Source organism: Halteromyces radiatus (genome assembly GCF_025201355.1).
Source record: "Halteromyces radiatus strain CBS 162.75 chromosome Unknown BX664scaffold_2, whole genome shotgun sequence".
NCBI classification, from domain to species: Eukaryota; Fungi; Mucoromycota; class Mucoromycetes; order Mucorales; family Cunninghamellaceae; genus Halteromyces; species Halteromyces radiatus.
In genome coordinates, this window is record NW_026251688.1 from 2,203,369 (window position 1) to 2,221,011 (window position 17,643).

The following is a 17,643-nucleotide window of genomic DNA, read 5'->3' on the forward strand; positions in this document are numbered from 1 at the left end:
AGAAAAAAAAATAATTTTTGTATTTGAAAATAAGACAACTTCCTAATTAATGAATACATCTTTTTTATTTTTAGGACAAAAAAAAAAAAAAAGAAAAGAAACCATTCCATATTTTAGTAAAATCAATAATGTGGAACCATTTTTTTTTTTTGACATTTTCGAAACTCAGATTTATTGTTAGAAAAGCTAGCCAACATCTTTTTTTTTATTTTCTTTTTTTTTTTTATATTTCCGGGCTTTTTTTTTTTTTTTTTATTTTCTTTCTTGTATTCACCATATAATCAAACAAAACAAAACAATAAATGCAACACTATAATTTAGAATATCTCTTTTTATCATATTCTCTTTTTTTACATTAATGGCAAAGTCATTATTAAATAAATTCGGTTTTGGTCATCATAAGCAACAATGGCTTACACTCTCACCTAATATTCCTTCTCAACCTTCGTTTGAACCATATGATAACCAAATATCTGAACTCTATCGATATCGCAAGCATATTGGTGTGAATCTTGGTAGTCTATTTGTATTAGAGTCATGGTTATGCCCTTCAGCACTGAAGAATGCCGTTAAAGGTGGTCACTGGTCATCCGAATATGATTTTATCGCAAGTTGTCATGATCATCAAGAAGCAAGAGAATTATTGGAACATCACTGGACAAGTTTTATTACAACAAGGGATATTGAAATACTTCGAGAATGGGGGATCAATGCGGTACGTATTCCTATCGGTTATTGGATGGTGGAACCTCGATCTCTGTTATTAGATCATCCAAGAGATTGTTTTCATGCGTATGCAGATGTGTACGATGCAGCGTTTGGTTTATTACTGCAGCTGATACGGGCGTGTGAACAAAACAAGATTGGATGCTTGATCGATATTCATGGTGCTCCTGGAGGTCAAAATACAGATTCTCATTGTGGCCAACCTACTTCAAACAACAAAGCACGACTATTCGCCACATCATTATCATCCACCAGTAACGCTTCTATACTCTTGACCATCCTTCATCGTCTCACTGAACTTCTCTCACCCATCAATAATATTATTGGTATCGAAATCCTGAATGAACCAACTGACAATGCTTCACTTCCTGGTTTTTATGAACGTGCTTGTCAAACCGTAGTACAGGCAACCCCTCCTGGTCAACATCCTCTTCCGGTGTATATTGGTGATTCTTGGAAACCTAGCAACTATATGGATATCATTGCTCATCAACTATCAAGAAAAAAAAGGGAGGCACATCCTTTTATCGTATTAGATACACATCAATATTTTTGTCATACACCACAAGATCATCGATTATCAGCACAACAGCATACAGACAAAGTCGAGAACAAGATAGGACCATTTCTACTCCAACAGGGTGCATCAATTCGGAACAACATTGTGGTAGGCGAATGGTCCATGGTACTGAATGGAGCTTCAATGAAAGGGATGGATGAACGATCAACCATGACGGCATTTGGCGAAACCCAGGCACGAGTATGGGACAAGACATGTGCTGGTCAATTTTATTGGACTTACAAGACGGCGGATGATAAATGGTATTGGTCGATGATATACTGTCAACAACAAGGATTGTTACCATGGCTCAAGCGAACAGAACAAAGATCACTACCACCTTTGGATGAAGAAACGGTTAAGCATCAAATCGAGACTCATTTAACCTATTGGAGAAATCAACAGGCTGATTATCAAGCTATTGAACAACATGTATGGATGTTTGAAAAAGGATTTCGGAAAGGATATCAGGTAGCTCTACAATTTCGACAGAACGCAAGTCATGTAGGCTTTCCTTCTCAACTGGCCAAGGATTATCAAGTTGAAGAACAATGGTCTGACAAATCTACGGATGCTTTTACTTGGCAATATGAACAAGGGTTTATTCAAGCTATTAGTATAGTGGAATCCAAATCTTAGTTAATTACAGATCATTATCATTAATTTATTTTTCGTAGTCAAAATGAAATAATAATAAAAAAAAAGTTTTTTTTTTTTTTTTTTTTTTTTTTTTTTGTTACTTGATCCAACAGGTTACTAGAATAGGTGGATAATGTTAATTTCTAAAGAAACAATTTTTTTATTCTTTTTATTCATCTATAAAAAGAAATATGACGATAGACTGTAAAATGAGTAAATATATTTTGTTTGCTTGTCAATCAAAGTAGGTCATTTGGTTCTTTATTGAAGAAGAAGAAGATGATGATGATGATGAATACTAACTAATAAGGTGAATGATGATAAAATATAAAATCAATAAAAATGTATATGAATAAAATGGAAAACAAAGTCATAATAAAGAAGTAAATGTATATATATAAAAGTAACAAAGCATAATAAACAAACTATAAACAAGAAAAAGAAATGGTATAATGTGAAGTGAAGGGTACATATATATATATATAGAAGGAAAGAAAGAAAAAAAAAACTATTCCAAAGATCAACCTTGTCATAGTTTTTTCTCTTGTAGGGGGGATGTTGGAAATTCCATAAAATAAAAAAAAAAAAAAAAAAAAAAAAAAAAAAAAAAAGGAAGAGGCATAAAAATAATGAAAACAAAGGGAGGGGAAAGAAAATCGATAAATCAAGCCATTAAAGGAACCATACTGGAAAGTAACCCACTATTGCCAACAGAAGCACCAGAAGATTGACTATCACCCATATAAATATCACCATCATCATCGTAAGATGATTGTTGAGATCGATCACGAGGAGTAGCAGGTGGAGAGGGAAGTAAATCAACCGGAGCACGCACTTTATTTCGTCTTGATGTTGATGAAGTTGTATCAAGATGTAATTCAGCAGTTGTTGTTGGAGAAACAGGTGTATCAGGTATATGTTGTTTCGTCTTCTTTGGAATGATGATGGATGAAGGTGAAGGACGAACTACTTTTCTGGTATAAGATGGAATGTCGAATAGATTTCTGTTATTATTATTGTTGAGTTGAGCTAAATCCTGTAATCTTTCCCAACGATCCACTTCAGCTGTCCGGGTGAAATATTTGCATTGTTGAATTCGAAGTTTGAGTTCCTTGAGTCCAATGCGCCGTAAGGGGTCGATGCAGAAGATACGTTTCAAGATGCGGTTAAGTTCACGAGAGATGGGTAAAATCTTGAGTAAAAAATCAGGGTCATTCAGGTAAGCTCGAAAAGTTTCATCTTGTAGAGAAGCTTGTTTCCATGGATTCCGTCCAGCAGCCAAATTGATTAGAATGACACCAAGAGCCCAGATATCGTTTGGAGCAGTAGCATAGCCTACACGTCCTCCTTGTTTAGCAAGATCCCCTTGACATTCTATGTAAAAAATATTTTTATTATTCATCATCATCTAATTTATTTTTATTTTTGAATTTTACCTGGAGAAAAATAAAAAGTACTTCCACAACCATAATCAGTTGAAATAGGATCCATGGTAGCTAAACCAAAATCAGCCAACTTGATTGTCCTTCCACCATCAAATACTAAAACATTTTCGCTCTTGAGGTCCCGATGATAAACGCCGTTCAAATGACAATGTTCCACAGCGTCCAACAATTGTAAAAAGGCCCGTTGAATCAAGGGATGGTTGCCAGCAAACAGATCCCGTTCCGTAATAGCTGTAAACAAATCGCCTTCAGGAGCATATTCCATGACAATATGCGTATAATCCGCTTCACGTATCACGCGATCTAATCGAATAATATGAGGGTGACCTGATAAACGAGCATGAAGACCGATCTCCATTCGTTGGAATCCTCGTTGTGGTGTTTTATTGTTTTTGTTTTCGTGTCGTAATAAAGTCTTTACCGCCAAGTATTGTTGAGTTTGTTGATCTTGAGCCAAATAGACTTGACCATAAGCACCATGACCTAATAATTGTACAATGTCAAGATTTTCAACATGACTACCGAGTGCTAGTACTGATGTAGGTTGCATTGTGATAAAAAAAAAAAGTTTAAGAAGAAAAGAATGAAGGGAAGTAAAAAAAAAAAAAAAGCGATATTTGAACTGAAAACGAAAAAAAAAAAAGAAAGAAAAAGAAAAGAAAGACCCTTTTTAAATATAAAAAAAAAAAAAAGGTAAGCCGAAAAAAAAAAATCAAACTTGCTGAATTTGGAGCCAATAAAGGGGTGGAGGGATAGAAAAAGGGAGTGAAGGGAGGAAAAAGAAAAGAAGCTTTTTTCCCGTCAAGGGGGTAAAAGTCTCTTTTTTTTCAAGCAGCCTTTTATTTTTGGTCATCCCCCCATAAAGTTATTATCACTGGGCGTTTTTTTTTCTTTTTTTTTTGCCATCCATCCCACTAAAAAAAAAAAAGGCGTTTTCAATTATAGAAGTCTGACAAAACACTGTATTTATCCTTGATCGACCTCCCTAAAAAAAAAAGTTTGGACCAACTATCTATAATTACTAGTCAGTCAAATGAAGGACACACACATATTACATTTTACATATAATTTTATTGTCTTACGTATTGTTTCATGCAGATCCCCATTTTGACAGAGTAAAGAAAAAAAAAAGAAGGTTTAATAATCAACCGACTGTTGTCCTATTGGTAAAAAAAAAAGGTGTTGTTTCTAATGTTGCCAAAAGATCAAGATATCATTGAAAATCATATTAATGAATATAAAGTGACCCAATCATCCGGGAGGATTTTTTCATCTCATGATTTTACTGTGTAAAAAAAAAAAAAAAAAAAAAAAAAAAAAAAAAGGAAAAGATTTTATGCATTACAATGTTGTTCTTTTAGTGAGTGTGTGATACTATGTTTAAAAAAAAAAACTGCCATCAGACTTTTGGTTCATGTGATCATGATATAGAATATAATATTAAAAACTACAAATCATCATGATTTTACTCAATGTTACCATGACATTTTTTTTTATATAATCAACTATGACAACAAGAAAATAATACATAAATGTCTGTCATACTAGATACATTTTAATAATGTCATTCAAAGCAAAAGCCGATTCCATCCACTTTTCAGGGATACATCCAAGCGAGTTTTTAATTGTGTAACTATTACCATAAATGAACATATTGATTTATTTTCCCTCTCTTTTTTTTTTTTTATATTATTGTCCTTTAACATTTATCCCCTACTGCATGTGCGAAAGTCCCCTTTCTACTACTATGAGAGAGAGAAAGGGGATGTTAAGTCTCCTTGAAAGCCACATTATAATGATGATGATGATGACTTCATAATAATTACTTGTTCCCGGTCGGATGTTTTTGTGCAAGTAGATATCGAATTCCCCCTTGTTCTTATCTTTATACTATCCTGTCTTTCCTTATTTTTCTTCATCTATTGTGTATGTAAATAACTTCCCCACTAAAATAGAATACAATAAATCATCCTGTATAAATAAAGTGTTTATGACAAAAAATCAACAATAGAGTTAAAAATGGATAAATCCTTCTATGGTATTACCTTTTTTTTTTTTTAGGAGGTAGTTTTCATTGAACAAAACGCCTCCAAAGGAAAAGTGGGATGATGATCGATATACCCTGTTCTATCTTGGATATCTCTTTTATTTATGGTAATAATAATAATAAAAAAAAAAAAAACTTGGTAAGTGAATCTTTCCTTTTTCTCTCATTTTGCCTAATAGAACATGATGGTATGTTCACAGAAAAAGATTGGCGTAAATGGTTGTACAACACAAAGATTTTACCATTTTTGGGGTGATTGGTATCACATTTACCCCTAACATGCTTTCCTGCATTATATACATATAAAATTAGTCGCCATGGTAAATCTAAAGTCTTCTAACAAGGATAGAAGGAAAAAAAAAAATGAAGAGAAAATGTGATGAAGAAATGACATAATGATGAAATTACATCATGTCTTTTGGGGGTAAAAGGGGTAAAGTAAGATGAACGGTATACTAGTGAATATGATTCTTTTTTTTTTGGATCAACAATGAAAAGGAAACCCTGACGATCATCATCATCATCGAACACACAAATATACACACAATATATATTTATATATAAAAGAATACCTATTCCCACACAAACGTACACACATTTATACACGCGCCTACTCACCCAATGAGAAAAACCAAAAGAAAGTTTTATTTGTTTATTTTTAGATTTCATCCCCCCCCTTTTTTTTTTTTCTTCATCCAAGGAAAGTGAAGTCAAATATCATCAACTAAGAATATCAATGGCAAAGTAATCTTTACATGTACTACCCACGCGTTATTATCTTTGGTGGTTGTTTTTGATATATAATGGAAATATATTGATTTTTTGTACCGATGATGGCAAGGAATCCAGTTGGTAAATTAAAAGCTTCTTATTACCATCATCAATACATCCTGGTTATATTATAGTTTAAAAGGAGTTATGAATTAAGAAAAATCAATAAGAGTAAAAGGAATCAGGAGAAAAAAAAATAGAATTCATTTTTAACTTTTTTTTGAGGGGGTCTTTTTTTTTTTTTTTCTTGATGCATGAACCAATTAAATCACTAGAATATATTCTAATTAAATTGCGTGTTAATTCCACTGTCTGTTCTATGCTGAAGATCATCATCTTGTCTATTTCATCAATATACTTATTATTTTATCAAACGTCCGTGTATTGTTCTCCAGTCTTCTAAGATTTTTCTATTCTCCTTTTAGAAGGATCGTCAACCAAAAGAAAAAGCAAATATGTCAATCGAGCTGCATGAATTCAAAGTGTTTCATTCCCCGCGTGTCACACACCTTTTTTAGTCTAAATAATAAACCAGCATCTTTCTATTCGTTTCAAATTTCTGCTGATGATGACATTGTTAGTTAGTTATCATCTTTTTTTCTTTCCTTGGAGACTCCATCAAATGGGGATCTTTATCTATCTTGCTTCATATTCTGTCACTTGACTCGCATATACATTTAATCCTTCTCATTACAAATTGTGTCGAGCAAGCCAATGCTTTTATATTATGTTGTTGGTATGAATATCATATAATGAGATGATAGATGAATGGTGTACCTGATGTATTACTAGATTTATCTAAAAAAAAAAAAAGAGTTTACTTGTATTGACTCCAACATAGTTATGTACTCTTTGTTTATTGAACCTTTTGAATTAGCAGATATGGAGAACAACAATTCGTATATTTATAAAACAAAAGCAATATATCGTTTATTAAGAAGAAAAAAAAAAAACTAACAATGACATTAATAAATAAATACATAGACAAAAGATAGATAAAATAAATCATACATACGATAATAGAATAAAGTAAACCATGGTAAACTAGAAGCAACTAACTATATGACTTCCATATACATAAGAGATCCATTACATCAATATAAACGATCTTATTTATACTTATTCCCTATAGTTTCCTTGTTCCGCATCTAATTGAAGTTTGGCATGATCAATCACATACGAATCATTGTGTACAAACATTTTCCCGGAAAATACCTAGATATCGATGATGATCAATAAAAACCGACCCAGACTGTCGCTATGTTATCCTTTTTTTTTTTTTTGTTTCCAACTTACTTCATCAATTTGTTCAAGAGATCGTCCACGTGTTTCAGGTACCAAGAAGTAAGTAAAAATGCCCATAATTACAGCCATCGATCCAAAAAAGAAGTAGGTTCCATATGTAATATTGGCCATCATAATCGGTGTTACTTTAGCGATAACTGCATTCATTGCCCAATTGAATGCTAAAAGAAATAACAATAAAAAAATTAGTTCCAGTTTATCTTATTCGGACAATCTAACTTACCTGTGGTAATAGACAAGCTAACAGCTCGAGTATGAGTAGGAAATATTTCGCTACATAAAACCCAAGGAATAGGTCCCCAAGAGAACTCATATCTAAAAATATCAAAATAAAATAATATTAGAAATTTTTGATGTTCTTTTTTTTTTTTTCATCAATGATAAACGACTTACCCAATGGCAAAAAAATAAATCATAACCACTGCTACATAACCTTTGGCACCTACTACCGCTGTTTTCAAGTTCCCTCCATTATCCTTCTGAATACCGTAAATCATACCCGCCAATATGAAGAATGCCGTAAACATAAATAATGAGCCTAGCATTAGTGTTCTTCTTCGTCCAAGTTTAGTATCCACCATAAAGAATGACAAAGCCACGAAAACAACTTTAACAACACCTAATATAATATGTATATAAATAACACATCTAGTATATATCAACATAAATATATATGTACTTTACCGTAAACACCAGTAGCAAGAATATCAATATTGTCAGTATTCATACCAGTGGATTGGAAAATTTCAGGTGCATAATAGTTCTATAAATAATCAATATCAATATATATGTTCAGTATTATATACTGTGAGACTTACGATTGCATTTGTTCCTGTCCATTGTTGAAACACTTGTACCATCACACCAATAAACAAACGATGTAACATATTTTTTTGAAAGAATTCATTCCAAACCTTTCCTTTGTGTGTCCTTTCTTCTTCTGCGGCAGTCAAGATTTCTTGTAATTCATCCACAAATTCGGGGTCCTCTTCTGGTATATTGCGTAATCGAAGAAGATTCTCCTTGACCAAGTCAGGTTTTCCTCTACAAGTAAAAAAAAAAAAAAAAAAAAAAAAAAAAAAAAAAAAAAAAAAAAAAAAAAAAAAAAGAATATTGAATTAATAAAAAAAGAAAGACATTTTTATTTTTGAAAAAACGTACTTGACAGCCAGCCAACGTAGAGATTCAGGTAAGAAGATCATGCCAATCAAGAGTAATCCGCCAGGAACAATTTGAATACCAAGAGGAACACGCCATTGATTATCACCATAAGGAAGGTTACGAATACAACCATAATCCACAAAATAACTGACCATAATACCAAGAACAATTAAGAATTGCCAAGTGGTACCAAGTCTACCTCGTAGTTTTTTGGGGGCAATTTCTGCAATATACTATCCATAATCAGTTAAAAAAAAAAAAAAAAAGGAAAGAAAAGAAAAGAGTAAAAATGTCGGCAGTTGAATAATGTTGAATTTTTATGATTTTACCATTGGTACAAGAGCTGATGTGGCGCCAATACCAACTAAGAAAAGAAAGATTTTAATACGTGAAATAATTTGAAGATGATGATGATTTATTACGTCCAGCTACAAAACGACCTGCCATCATTGTATCAAGATTATGTGCAAGTGTTTGTAATAAACCACCAAGGATAAAAATGACTGAGAATATTATGATTGCTTTTTTTCTTCCCACAGGATCTATCATTTTTGTAACATACCAAAAAAAGAATTTTTTTTTTTACATTAAAATTAGTTCATCACTTTTATTTATAACTTACCAGCTACAAGATTAGTTAATAAAGAACCTACACAACAACCGGCTTGTAATAAAGACACAACATTGCCTTTCATTTGTGCCACTGTGTTGGGATCTCCGGCAATATGAAAATATGCCGTAAATGATGGCATCGCGAGAATACCCTACAATATAAAAACTGATTCAACATCATCCCTTCATCTATGTGTAATATTATAAAAGCCCCTTTTTTTTTCTTTACAGAAATCACACCCAGGTCAAAACCTATAGAGATTTTTTTTTTTAAAAAAAATGTTGAGATTCCAAGTGATGACTTATCAATCATGATATTATTTACCAAAAAGGAAGCCTCCTAAGCATGATACAATGGTAGCTATTATAGATAAGTTTCTCATGTTTGATAAAGAAAAAGAAAAAATTGTTTTTTAGAAAAAAAAAATCAACCTTCTATTTAAAGGGGTAGGGATCCTTGCTCTCATCACCTGATCTGATGACTATAACACAACACTGTGTGGGGAAAATAAAATTACCCTAATCACCGAGTTTGACAGGAAAAGCTTAAAATCATACTTCCTTCCTATAAAAGATATTTCACAGTACTGATGATTGATTATAAATGGATGTTGGTTGATAAATAGTGACCGTAAACTGCAAATTATAACAATAGTATTCCATTTTAAATTAGCGGTTTTGATATATATATAAAAAAAAAATAGAATTCTTTTTGACGGGATACAATCATGCATTGATGTTTGGTTTAATCTATGGCCAAATAAAGTAATTTTTTTTTTGGGATACATATTGATGTTCCATTATCAAGTTCATGATCAAGTGACTAACTGATTACACTTTATTCAATAATATATGACGGAATTCAAAGAAAAAGATGTCGCAAAAATAAGGAAATAAAAATATAGTAAGGATAGAAAATAGATGATATGTAGAAGAAAAAAACAAAGAATTGGACGCATAATCCAAATTGAATACGAGAAGAAGAAAAAGAAGAAAAGAAGAGGCAGTAGTTCCATTGAATATAAGAGATTTTTGAATAATAGAAAAAATATAGATATATATGTCTAGTCATCATATCCATTTTTTTTATATATTTATTTTAACTTATCTGTATTAAATACATCCTCGAAAGAGGTGATAACATATTTTAATATGTTGCTGTATACAGGCTGATTATTCACTTTGATTTGGAAACACCAAGGAAGATTTCAAAAAAGAAAAAAAAAAAAAAAGAAGAGAATGATTAATATACTGTATCATCATCAATCATCAATCAATGTATTTTGACATACTCTAGAACGATATCTGAAAAAGTGGTAATGCGACATCCATTTTGGGAAAGACAGTTTATTTTATAACATCACGAAACTATTTTTCTTGTTACCTGACAAAGAACTTTGAAAATACTGTAAAAAGATGTAATCTCCTCATTCAATAATGAAAAGTTACAAAAAAAAAAACATCAGCCATAAATTATTTTTTTTTTCTCTTTGTAATCATGCTTCAAAAGATCAATTTTGATGTCAGTTTAAGTGTACCTATCGAAAGTGGTGATTTCTGCCCAACATCTAAAAAGTCGGTTTACCAAAGTTGACCTATTTCCTTTTTCCTTTTTTTTTTTTTTTTCTTTTCTTTTCTTTTCTTTTCTTTTTTTTTTTTTTTCTTCCTTCCCGCCTTTTGCACTTTCCTTTTTTTTTTTTCTTTCCCCATGACTACTTCCCAGGGTAAGAAGCTTCCTTCAATACTTATGTCATGATGAAATATAACTTTTAACACAATTGTTATTATCGTTATTATTATTTTTATTTTTGTGTTTTTTTTTTAAAAAAAAAATAGCACCTGCCTCAACAACAACCAACAACAACAATAATACTTCATTCTTTTCTTCATTTGCATCATCCTTTGTTCCTAGTAAAACCGCCACGGATATCAGCAAGAAATTCAACTCATTTACACAAACATTACAACAACGCGCTCGTGAACTTCCGAAGAACATCTCTCGTTTACCCGATACTTTGGATGCGGAACACGATAATTTTGTCAGGAACAAGAAGACTATTGATGAAAAGGAAGTATCCACACGCTCAGGTAAACCGATCCTCTTTTTTTTTTTTTTACTTAGAGTAACAATAACAACAAAAGTACTCATCCTTATTATTATTATTATTTTTGTACAGAGTTGGTGATGCCTTGGGATGGTTATGGTATTTATGAACAAGAACTGAAACGACGTATATTGGAGATCCCAGAGGTAAATATATATATACATAGAAAACGTTGGTATTATTCACTTCTATATTAATATGGCAAATAGGATCAGCGTAACTTTATCATTCCTCCTCCTGAAGATACTACGTTTGAATTCGACTTGAAAGCTTACAGTCAATCCGCACGCGCCATCCTTACCCAAGACAAAGCATTATCTCATATGCGGTTTTTATTGGTCCCACAACAGTAATATCTCATCAGATGATACTTCTTCCTTATCTTACTTAGTTTTCCTTTCCTAATAGAGTGAATGAAGTTACATTTTGGAGAAATTACTTTTATAGGGTCACCACTGTCAAGAAAGCTGTACTCTCTGACACAACTATTCAATCTAACTCTACGATCAACAATGAAAAGGCAAAAGTAAAACAGACTATTGTCATAACGGTGTACTATAGTAGCTGATCATCTGCTTTTACTCTTTCCACTTTTTTTTTTTTAGAACGATGGTGTACTCTTTGATTTTGCTGGAGGAAGTGATGATGATGATGAAGAAGAAGGATATGTTGATGATAAGGCCAAAAATATCCAACATGACCAAGGTAAAATAAAGGAAAAAGTAAAATGGGATATTTAGGAAAGGAACTGGATGAACTCTTCGATTTATCTTTTCCTTTTACAGAATCAAAGCAAGAGTCTAACAAGAAGCCTATCGATGACACCAAGACTATGAAAACAACTGTGGATCAACCTTCTGTATTAGAGGACGACGAAATGGAAGAATGGGAAAGGGAACTACGACGTGCTGCTGCTGAAGGTTTATAAATACCAAGTTGAGTTAGATTTGTTTGATACATATTCCCCATCCTCTATCTCTTTTCTTTTTTTTCTTCTCTCTCATCCCTTTTACATATATTATCTTGTTATTATACTTCTATTGTTGACCATATATTTTATGTGTTATTAATAAAGCACGCTCCGATCTTTTCTTGGAGCTTTCTAAAATCAATCATTTTCGTGGAAAAAGATCCCTTTATAGTGGTTTATGGTAACAAGTTATTTCTAAACAGATACCCTGTTGCTATTGATGTACGTCCAAAGGTTAGCAATGTTGATGGACGATATGATTCATGTTTAACGATATATATAGATACTTGACGACTAAAGATGATTTCCATGATGATGAACCACTAATGGCTATTGGGCATTCGGGGATGATGGCAATAATCATTTTTCTAGTCAATAAAGAACTGTGTACTGATGCCCAACTTATTCCAATCTTGGAAATCATTTCTTTTTGAAACGACAGATTCTACAAGAATCTCCAAAAAAAAAAAAAAAAAAAGAAAAAATAGCCCACATTGATAGTTATCCTCATTATGAATCCATTCATCGTTAGAATCACTCACATTCCTGGTCAAATTATTATTATTACCATTCGAAATCAAATAAATAACATGTCGTAAAGAAATAGCAAATCTCTCTTTCATTTCATATAGTATTCTAGCTTTCCACTTGTCATATCACCCTTTTTATGATTTCTATGATAGCTTAACCCCCTTTAGATCTCTAGTACAAAAAGAACCATCTGCCCGGATGATTTACACTACCTCATAAAAAAGAAACAAAATTTTATTGAGAGAAAAAGAATCTACATATACAACAAAAAGCGAAACTACAAGATCAAATCCAAAAAAAAAAAAAAACAAAGTCTATTCTTCATATTGGCGAGAAAGTAATAACTTGAAGTAGCTTGAATCAATACTTTATACCACGAATATCAATCACTAGATAATGATGATCCTCAGTCCTTTGTATCTATCATACTCAACACCTCTTTTCCTTATGTAATCCAGATGTTTTGTTGATAAGAAATCCATCTTCATTTACCTATAGTTAAAAGAAGAAAGGTAAATACATGATAAAAACTATTTTTTTATTGATCATCAATATAAAAAAAAACCATCCATCTATACATATGTACAACAATAATAACAATAAAATAGTAAACCAAAAAAAAAAGGAAGAGATAACTACACTATCATTATACTGGTTTGGCACATTTTCGATACTCAATTGTTTTCGTCTTTGGACATTGCATTTCTTGCCATGAAATAGGAATCATCGTAGCACCTACATTTTTTTTTAAAAAATAATAATAATTCATCCATGTTTGTTAGTATCATCGATATGAAATCCTCCTTTTGATTCCCTTGTTGAAAATTACCTGCAACACTAGTAGCAAAGATAACACCAAGTTCATTCTTTGCCGTGGACAAAAAGTAGGATCGAGCGTCACCTAATGAAATCACTTCTGCCTTGATAATATCACCAGGTCGAAATGAGTTGTATATCTTAACTTTATCCTTTTCAGCAGCTCGTACGTCTTGTGTTCTACATATAGGAGTATGTAAGAAAAAGAGATCATACTTTATTCTACCTATTTTTTTTTCTATTACCTAATTGCACCCATAAAGTCTTCTTTACAAGGAACATCACCTACCACCATAATTGCCACGATTGCTTGGTGAGGATTGACACGAATGATCTTGCCAGTAATCTATGTTTAAACAAAATAATAAAATGTGATTTAATCAATATTATCAAGTCTGATATAGATCCAAAAAAAAAAAAGTAAGACAGATCACTTTCTTACCACACTACCGACATCAGGGACAGCTGATTGTTCTTTTTCTTTGGAAACACTAATAATCGGTAACTATTATAAAAAGAAAGACAGAGTATTAATAAAACAGTTTAATATCTATATGTGAGGACAATGGTTATTGTTGTTGCTTAATTTACCTGTCCATTTTCCACTGTAGTGATACGACGAATACCAACCACACTCGCGTATAATAAACCGTCCCGTTCATATGTTCCATTTCCAGCGGTATATTCTTGTGCGTATCCTAAACGTTGTCCAGGTGTTACAGCGTCATAGGTATTCATTGTGTATGACTATATGAGTGACTATATGTGGATGGGAAGAGACAGAAAGAGAGATTAAAAAAAAAAAGTTCTTTTTGAAAGCCTGACATTCATTTTTTTTTTGATTTCTACCCGGACAGTCACTTACTCCTCTCTTTTCTTTTTTGGGAATTCTTATGCTCTCCAACAATTTATTTTGACACCCTCCCTCCTAGCTAATCATTAACAATACAATTGATCTTTTTCTTTTTTTTAGGGATAAATGTTCTTTGACAGATTTAAGCTTAAAAATATGATTTACTATATAGTGCTGTGGATTCACCTTTTTTTTTTTAAAAAAAAAAAAATTGGATTTTACAGCCAAAATTTTCGAACTCCTCAGCCAAGTTTTGGCTGTAAAAAAAAATCGTCGAGGGGTCATCAGGCAATTTTTCGAAAAATCGATGAAATCCTTTTGGCGATCATTACATCATTTTTTTTTCTGGTATAGTTAGGAGAAAAGAATAAATAGTTTGCGGAAATAAATAAAATAATTTATATGGGAAAAATGATTTGTATTGTACAAAGGAATGCGTGTAAGGGGATGAAGAATAAGACAAAGAATAGTAGTTTCAATGGATCACAGAAAAGAATGTCACACAACAGAAGCTGATGCTGTCAGTAAAAAAAAAAAAAGAAAAGAAAAGAAAAAAAAAGAAAAGAAAAGAAAAGAAAAGAAAAAAAAAGAAAAGAAAAAAAAAGAAAAAGAAAAAAAAAGAAAAAGAAAAAAAAGAAACATCTTTCATATTTTCCTCTATTTTTTTTTATTTAGAAAAAATAAAAAGGGATCAATAACTGGCATCATTTGATAATGAATTAGTTCATGGTTCTCATGAACGTGATGAATTGTGAAAATCTGTAACATCCGAGATTCACTTCCCTTTTTTGTCGATCATTCATCATCATCAATCATCATTTATTTCTATAATATAAAAAAGGGTCACCACGAATATGTTCAAATTCCAGTCTCTAACCACAGCGTAGAAATGAAAAAATAAAGTTTTATTATCAAAGAAAAAAATAAACCAGTATATTAGATAAACAAAAACAAACATACAATAAAATCTACATACAAATTTATAACAACATCAGTTTATTTCATTCAATATGGTATAAAGTGAGAAGGAAGTATATTACTTGTTGTATATGCTACGCAAAATAAAGAAAGATATATAAAGAAATGTATAAATGAACTATATGATCAACCAAAATAAAAAAAAATAAAATAAAATAAATAGTATGTAAGATGAGGATAAAGCCTAAGAAAAGGTAAAAGGACAACAACAAAAGGTATCACGCTTGTGAATAGATTCGGCTATCTGAGAAGTATCATGTAACGCGTTGTTGCTGATTCTTTGATAAGACTGTGGTTGTTGAATAGGTCGATATTGATACTTGTTATTGGGTCTCTTTGTGATGTGACGCCATGTTGGATCCTTTCCAGCACTACCAGCCATACCAGTTGTTGTATGATTCAATACACCCATGATCCCATGACGTCTTTGTGGCTGATACTATAAAAAAATAAATAAAAAAAAATTATGGTTAATAAAAAAAAATTATGGTTAATAAAAAAAAATTATGGTTAATAAAAAAAAATTATGGTTATTTTTTTCTTTCAAAAAAAAAAAAAGAATAAACTTACTTCCCAGCCTTTGCCTTCATTCAAAAGATCCCAATCGTAAACACCATCATCCACTTCACCAATGTTGGTTAGTACTTTTGTAAATAGTCCACGCAGAAAATCATAATCTGGTCGTTCTTCAAATCCAAGTCGTCGAGCATATTGTAAATAAATTCCAAATTCTTCAGGATATCCATTACATAGATCCTTGACCACTGTAGTTTGTTTCTTTTCACCAATACGTTCATATTTCTGTTTGTTTGTTGCTGCTTTCAATCCTTGCCACGGTAAAGATCCTCTTAAAAAGTACATAAATACATGACCTAATGCTTCGAGATCATCCCTTCGCGATTGTTCTAAATATATAATGGGTTAAACTCTTTTTATTGTAATTGTTATTCTTTACCTCTTCCCAAATGAGTATTGACACTCATATATCGAGCTGTTCCAGAGAGTGATTTTCGTTCACGATAAGGTATATGTTGATGCGTTTTTGGATCTCTGTATTGTTTTGCCATTCCAAAATCGATCATAAAAACTGTATTTGCGTGTTTCGTGTTAGGACGACCAATCAAAAAGTTGTCAGGTTTGATATCTCTATCAAAGATGAATGATTCATTTGACTAAATAATAATAATAATAATAATAATAATAATAAGATATCTTATATATTTACCTGTAAATCATATTTCGTTCATGAACACTTTCAACCCGAGAAACCTAAAAATGAATATCAATTAATATTTTATATCAATATTTTATATATATTTACCATATGTTTTGCCAACATAGCTACAGTTTTCACACTGAATGTTCTTGAACACATATCAAATAAATCTTCCAAAGAAGGACCAAGCATTTCCAATACCAAAATATTGTGCATACCTTCTTGACCAAAATAAAAAGTTTGAGGTATACCAGGTAGCCCAGCTAAGATCTTATATGTTCGAAATTCATCACGTAATTGTGGTGCATCTGATTTTCGTGGTTCAAACTTGATAGCGACTTGATGATTGTTGAGTAGATTGATACCTATATATTAAAGAGATGAGAAGTAATATAAAGAGAGAGAGAGAAAAAAAAAAGGTTAATATTTGAATATACTACAACTTGTATTTTTTTTTTTCACACGCACAATACTAAATATAAGAAGTTTCCTAACATGATTTTCTTTTTTCTTACCTTCATAAATGATACCAAAACTACCTTCACCTATTTTTCTTCCAATCTTAAAATGAACACCAATGACACTAGAAGCTGAGATAGCAACAACAGAGTTACGGTGTTGAGACCTTCGGTGAGCTGCCATGTAATAAAGTAGACGGGTATATCAAATGTAAAAAAGTATGAAAAAAAAAAAAAAACAAAATAATAATAATAATAAAAAAAAAACTAACTTTTTTTTTGGTATCTTTAGTTCAAAACGGTAGTAAAAAAAAAAAAAAAAGAAAGAAAGAAAAGATGAAGGAGAGTAAACAAGAAAAAGAAAAAAAAAAAAAAAAAAAAAAAGGAAAAAGAGAAGAAAGATGAAACTGAATGGGAGAAGGGAAAAAAAAAAGTTTTAGGAGCCGCAAGT

At 31.5% G+C, this 17,643-nt stretch overlaps 6 protein-coding genes across 6 annotated transcripts; 2 read left to right on the forward strand and 4 right to left on the reverse strand.

The window, feature by feature from the left end:
- The first annotated feature begins 244 nt into the window (after positions 1–244).
- Positions 245–2,004, forward strand: BX664DRAFT_325313 (glycoside hydrolase superfamily). The gene has a single exon (XM_051543999.1). It carries the CDS (start codon positions 359–361, stop codon positions 1,922–1,924), a length of 1,566 nt encoding a protein of 521 aa, XP_051403210.1. The 5' UTR covers positions 245–358; the 3' UTR covers positions 1,925–2,004.
- Positions 2,005–2,540: 536 nt separating this feature from the next.
- Positions 2,541–3,974, reverse strand: BX664DRAFT_378040 (kinase-like domain-containing protein). Its single transcript, XM_051548809.1, has 2 exons — positions 3,361–3,974; positions 2,541–3,298 (listed from the first exon to the last, which is right to left on the reverse strand). Exons 1-2 carry the CDS (start codon positions 3,917–3,919, stop codon positions 2,589–2,591), a joined length of 1,269 nt encoding a protein of 422 aa, XP_051403211.1. The 5' UTR covers positions 3,920–3,974; the 3' UTR covers positions 2,541–2,588.
- A 3,138-nt stretch (positions 3,975–7,112) lies between these two features.
- Positions 7,113–9,653, reverse strand: BX664DRAFT_325316 (general substrate transporter). The gene is made up of 12 exons (XM_051544000.1): positions 9,591–9,653; positions 9,495–9,517; positions 9,276–9,417; positions 9,076–9,195; positions 8,983–9,017; positions 8,654–8,886; positions 8,311–8,536; positions 8,177–8,255; positions 7,886–8,111; positions 7,716–7,807; positions 7,484–7,653; positions 7,113–7,402 (listed from the first exon to the last, which is right to left on the reverse strand). The coding sequence occupies exons 1-12, from the start codon at positions 9,646–9,648 to the stop codon at positions 7,307–7,309; spliced, it is 1,500 nt and encodes a 499-aa protein (XP_051403212.1). The 5' UTR covers positions 9,649–9,653; the 3' UTR covers positions 7,113–7,306.
- Positions 9,654–10,944: 1,291 nt separating this feature from the next.
- On the forward strand, positions 10,945–12,479 carry BX664DRAFT_356272 (uncharacterized protein). Its single transcript, XM_051547872.1, has 7 exons — positions 10,945–10,989; positions 11,102–11,353; positions 11,443–11,516; positions 11,580–11,719; positions 11,779–11,896; positions 11,976–12,075; positions 12,156–12,479. The coding sequence occupies exons 1-7, from the start codon at positions 10,974–10,976 to the stop codon at positions 12,296–12,298; spliced, it is 843 nt and encodes a 280-aa protein (XP_051403213.1). The 5' UTR covers positions 10,945–10,973; the 3' UTR covers positions 12,299–12,479.
- A 909-nt stretch (positions 12,480–13,388) lies between these two features.
- Positions 13,389–14,465, reverse strand: BX664DRAFT_325327 (uncharacterized protein). Its single transcript, XM_051544001.1, has 5 exons — positions 14,279–14,465; positions 14,130–14,192; positions 13,933–14,033; positions 13,701–13,867; positions 13,389–13,606 (listed from the first exon to the last, which is right to left on the reverse strand). Exons 1-5 carry the CDS (start codon positions 14,423–14,425, stop codon positions 13,518–13,520), a joined length of 567 nt encoding a protein of 188 aa, XP_051403214.1. The 5' UTR covers positions 14,426–14,465; the 3' UTR covers positions 13,389–13,517.
- Positions 14,466–15,651: 1,186 nt separating this feature from the next.
- On the reverse strand, positions 15,652–17,436 carry BX664DRAFT_325330 (kinase-like domain-containing protein). The gene is made up of 6 exons (XM_051544002.1): positions 17,250–17,436; positions 16,840–17,099; positions 16,744–16,787; positions 16,474–16,664; positions 16,089–16,423; positions 15,652–15,957 (listed from the first exon to the last, which is right to left on the reverse strand). The coding sequence occupies exons 1-6, from the start codon at positions 17,374–17,376 to the stop codon at positions 15,703–15,705; spliced, it is 1,212 nt and encodes a 403-aa protein (XP_051403215.1). The 5' UTR covers positions 17,377–17,436; the 3' UTR covers positions 15,652–15,702.
- Positions 17,437–17,643: the final 207 nt, after the last annotated feature.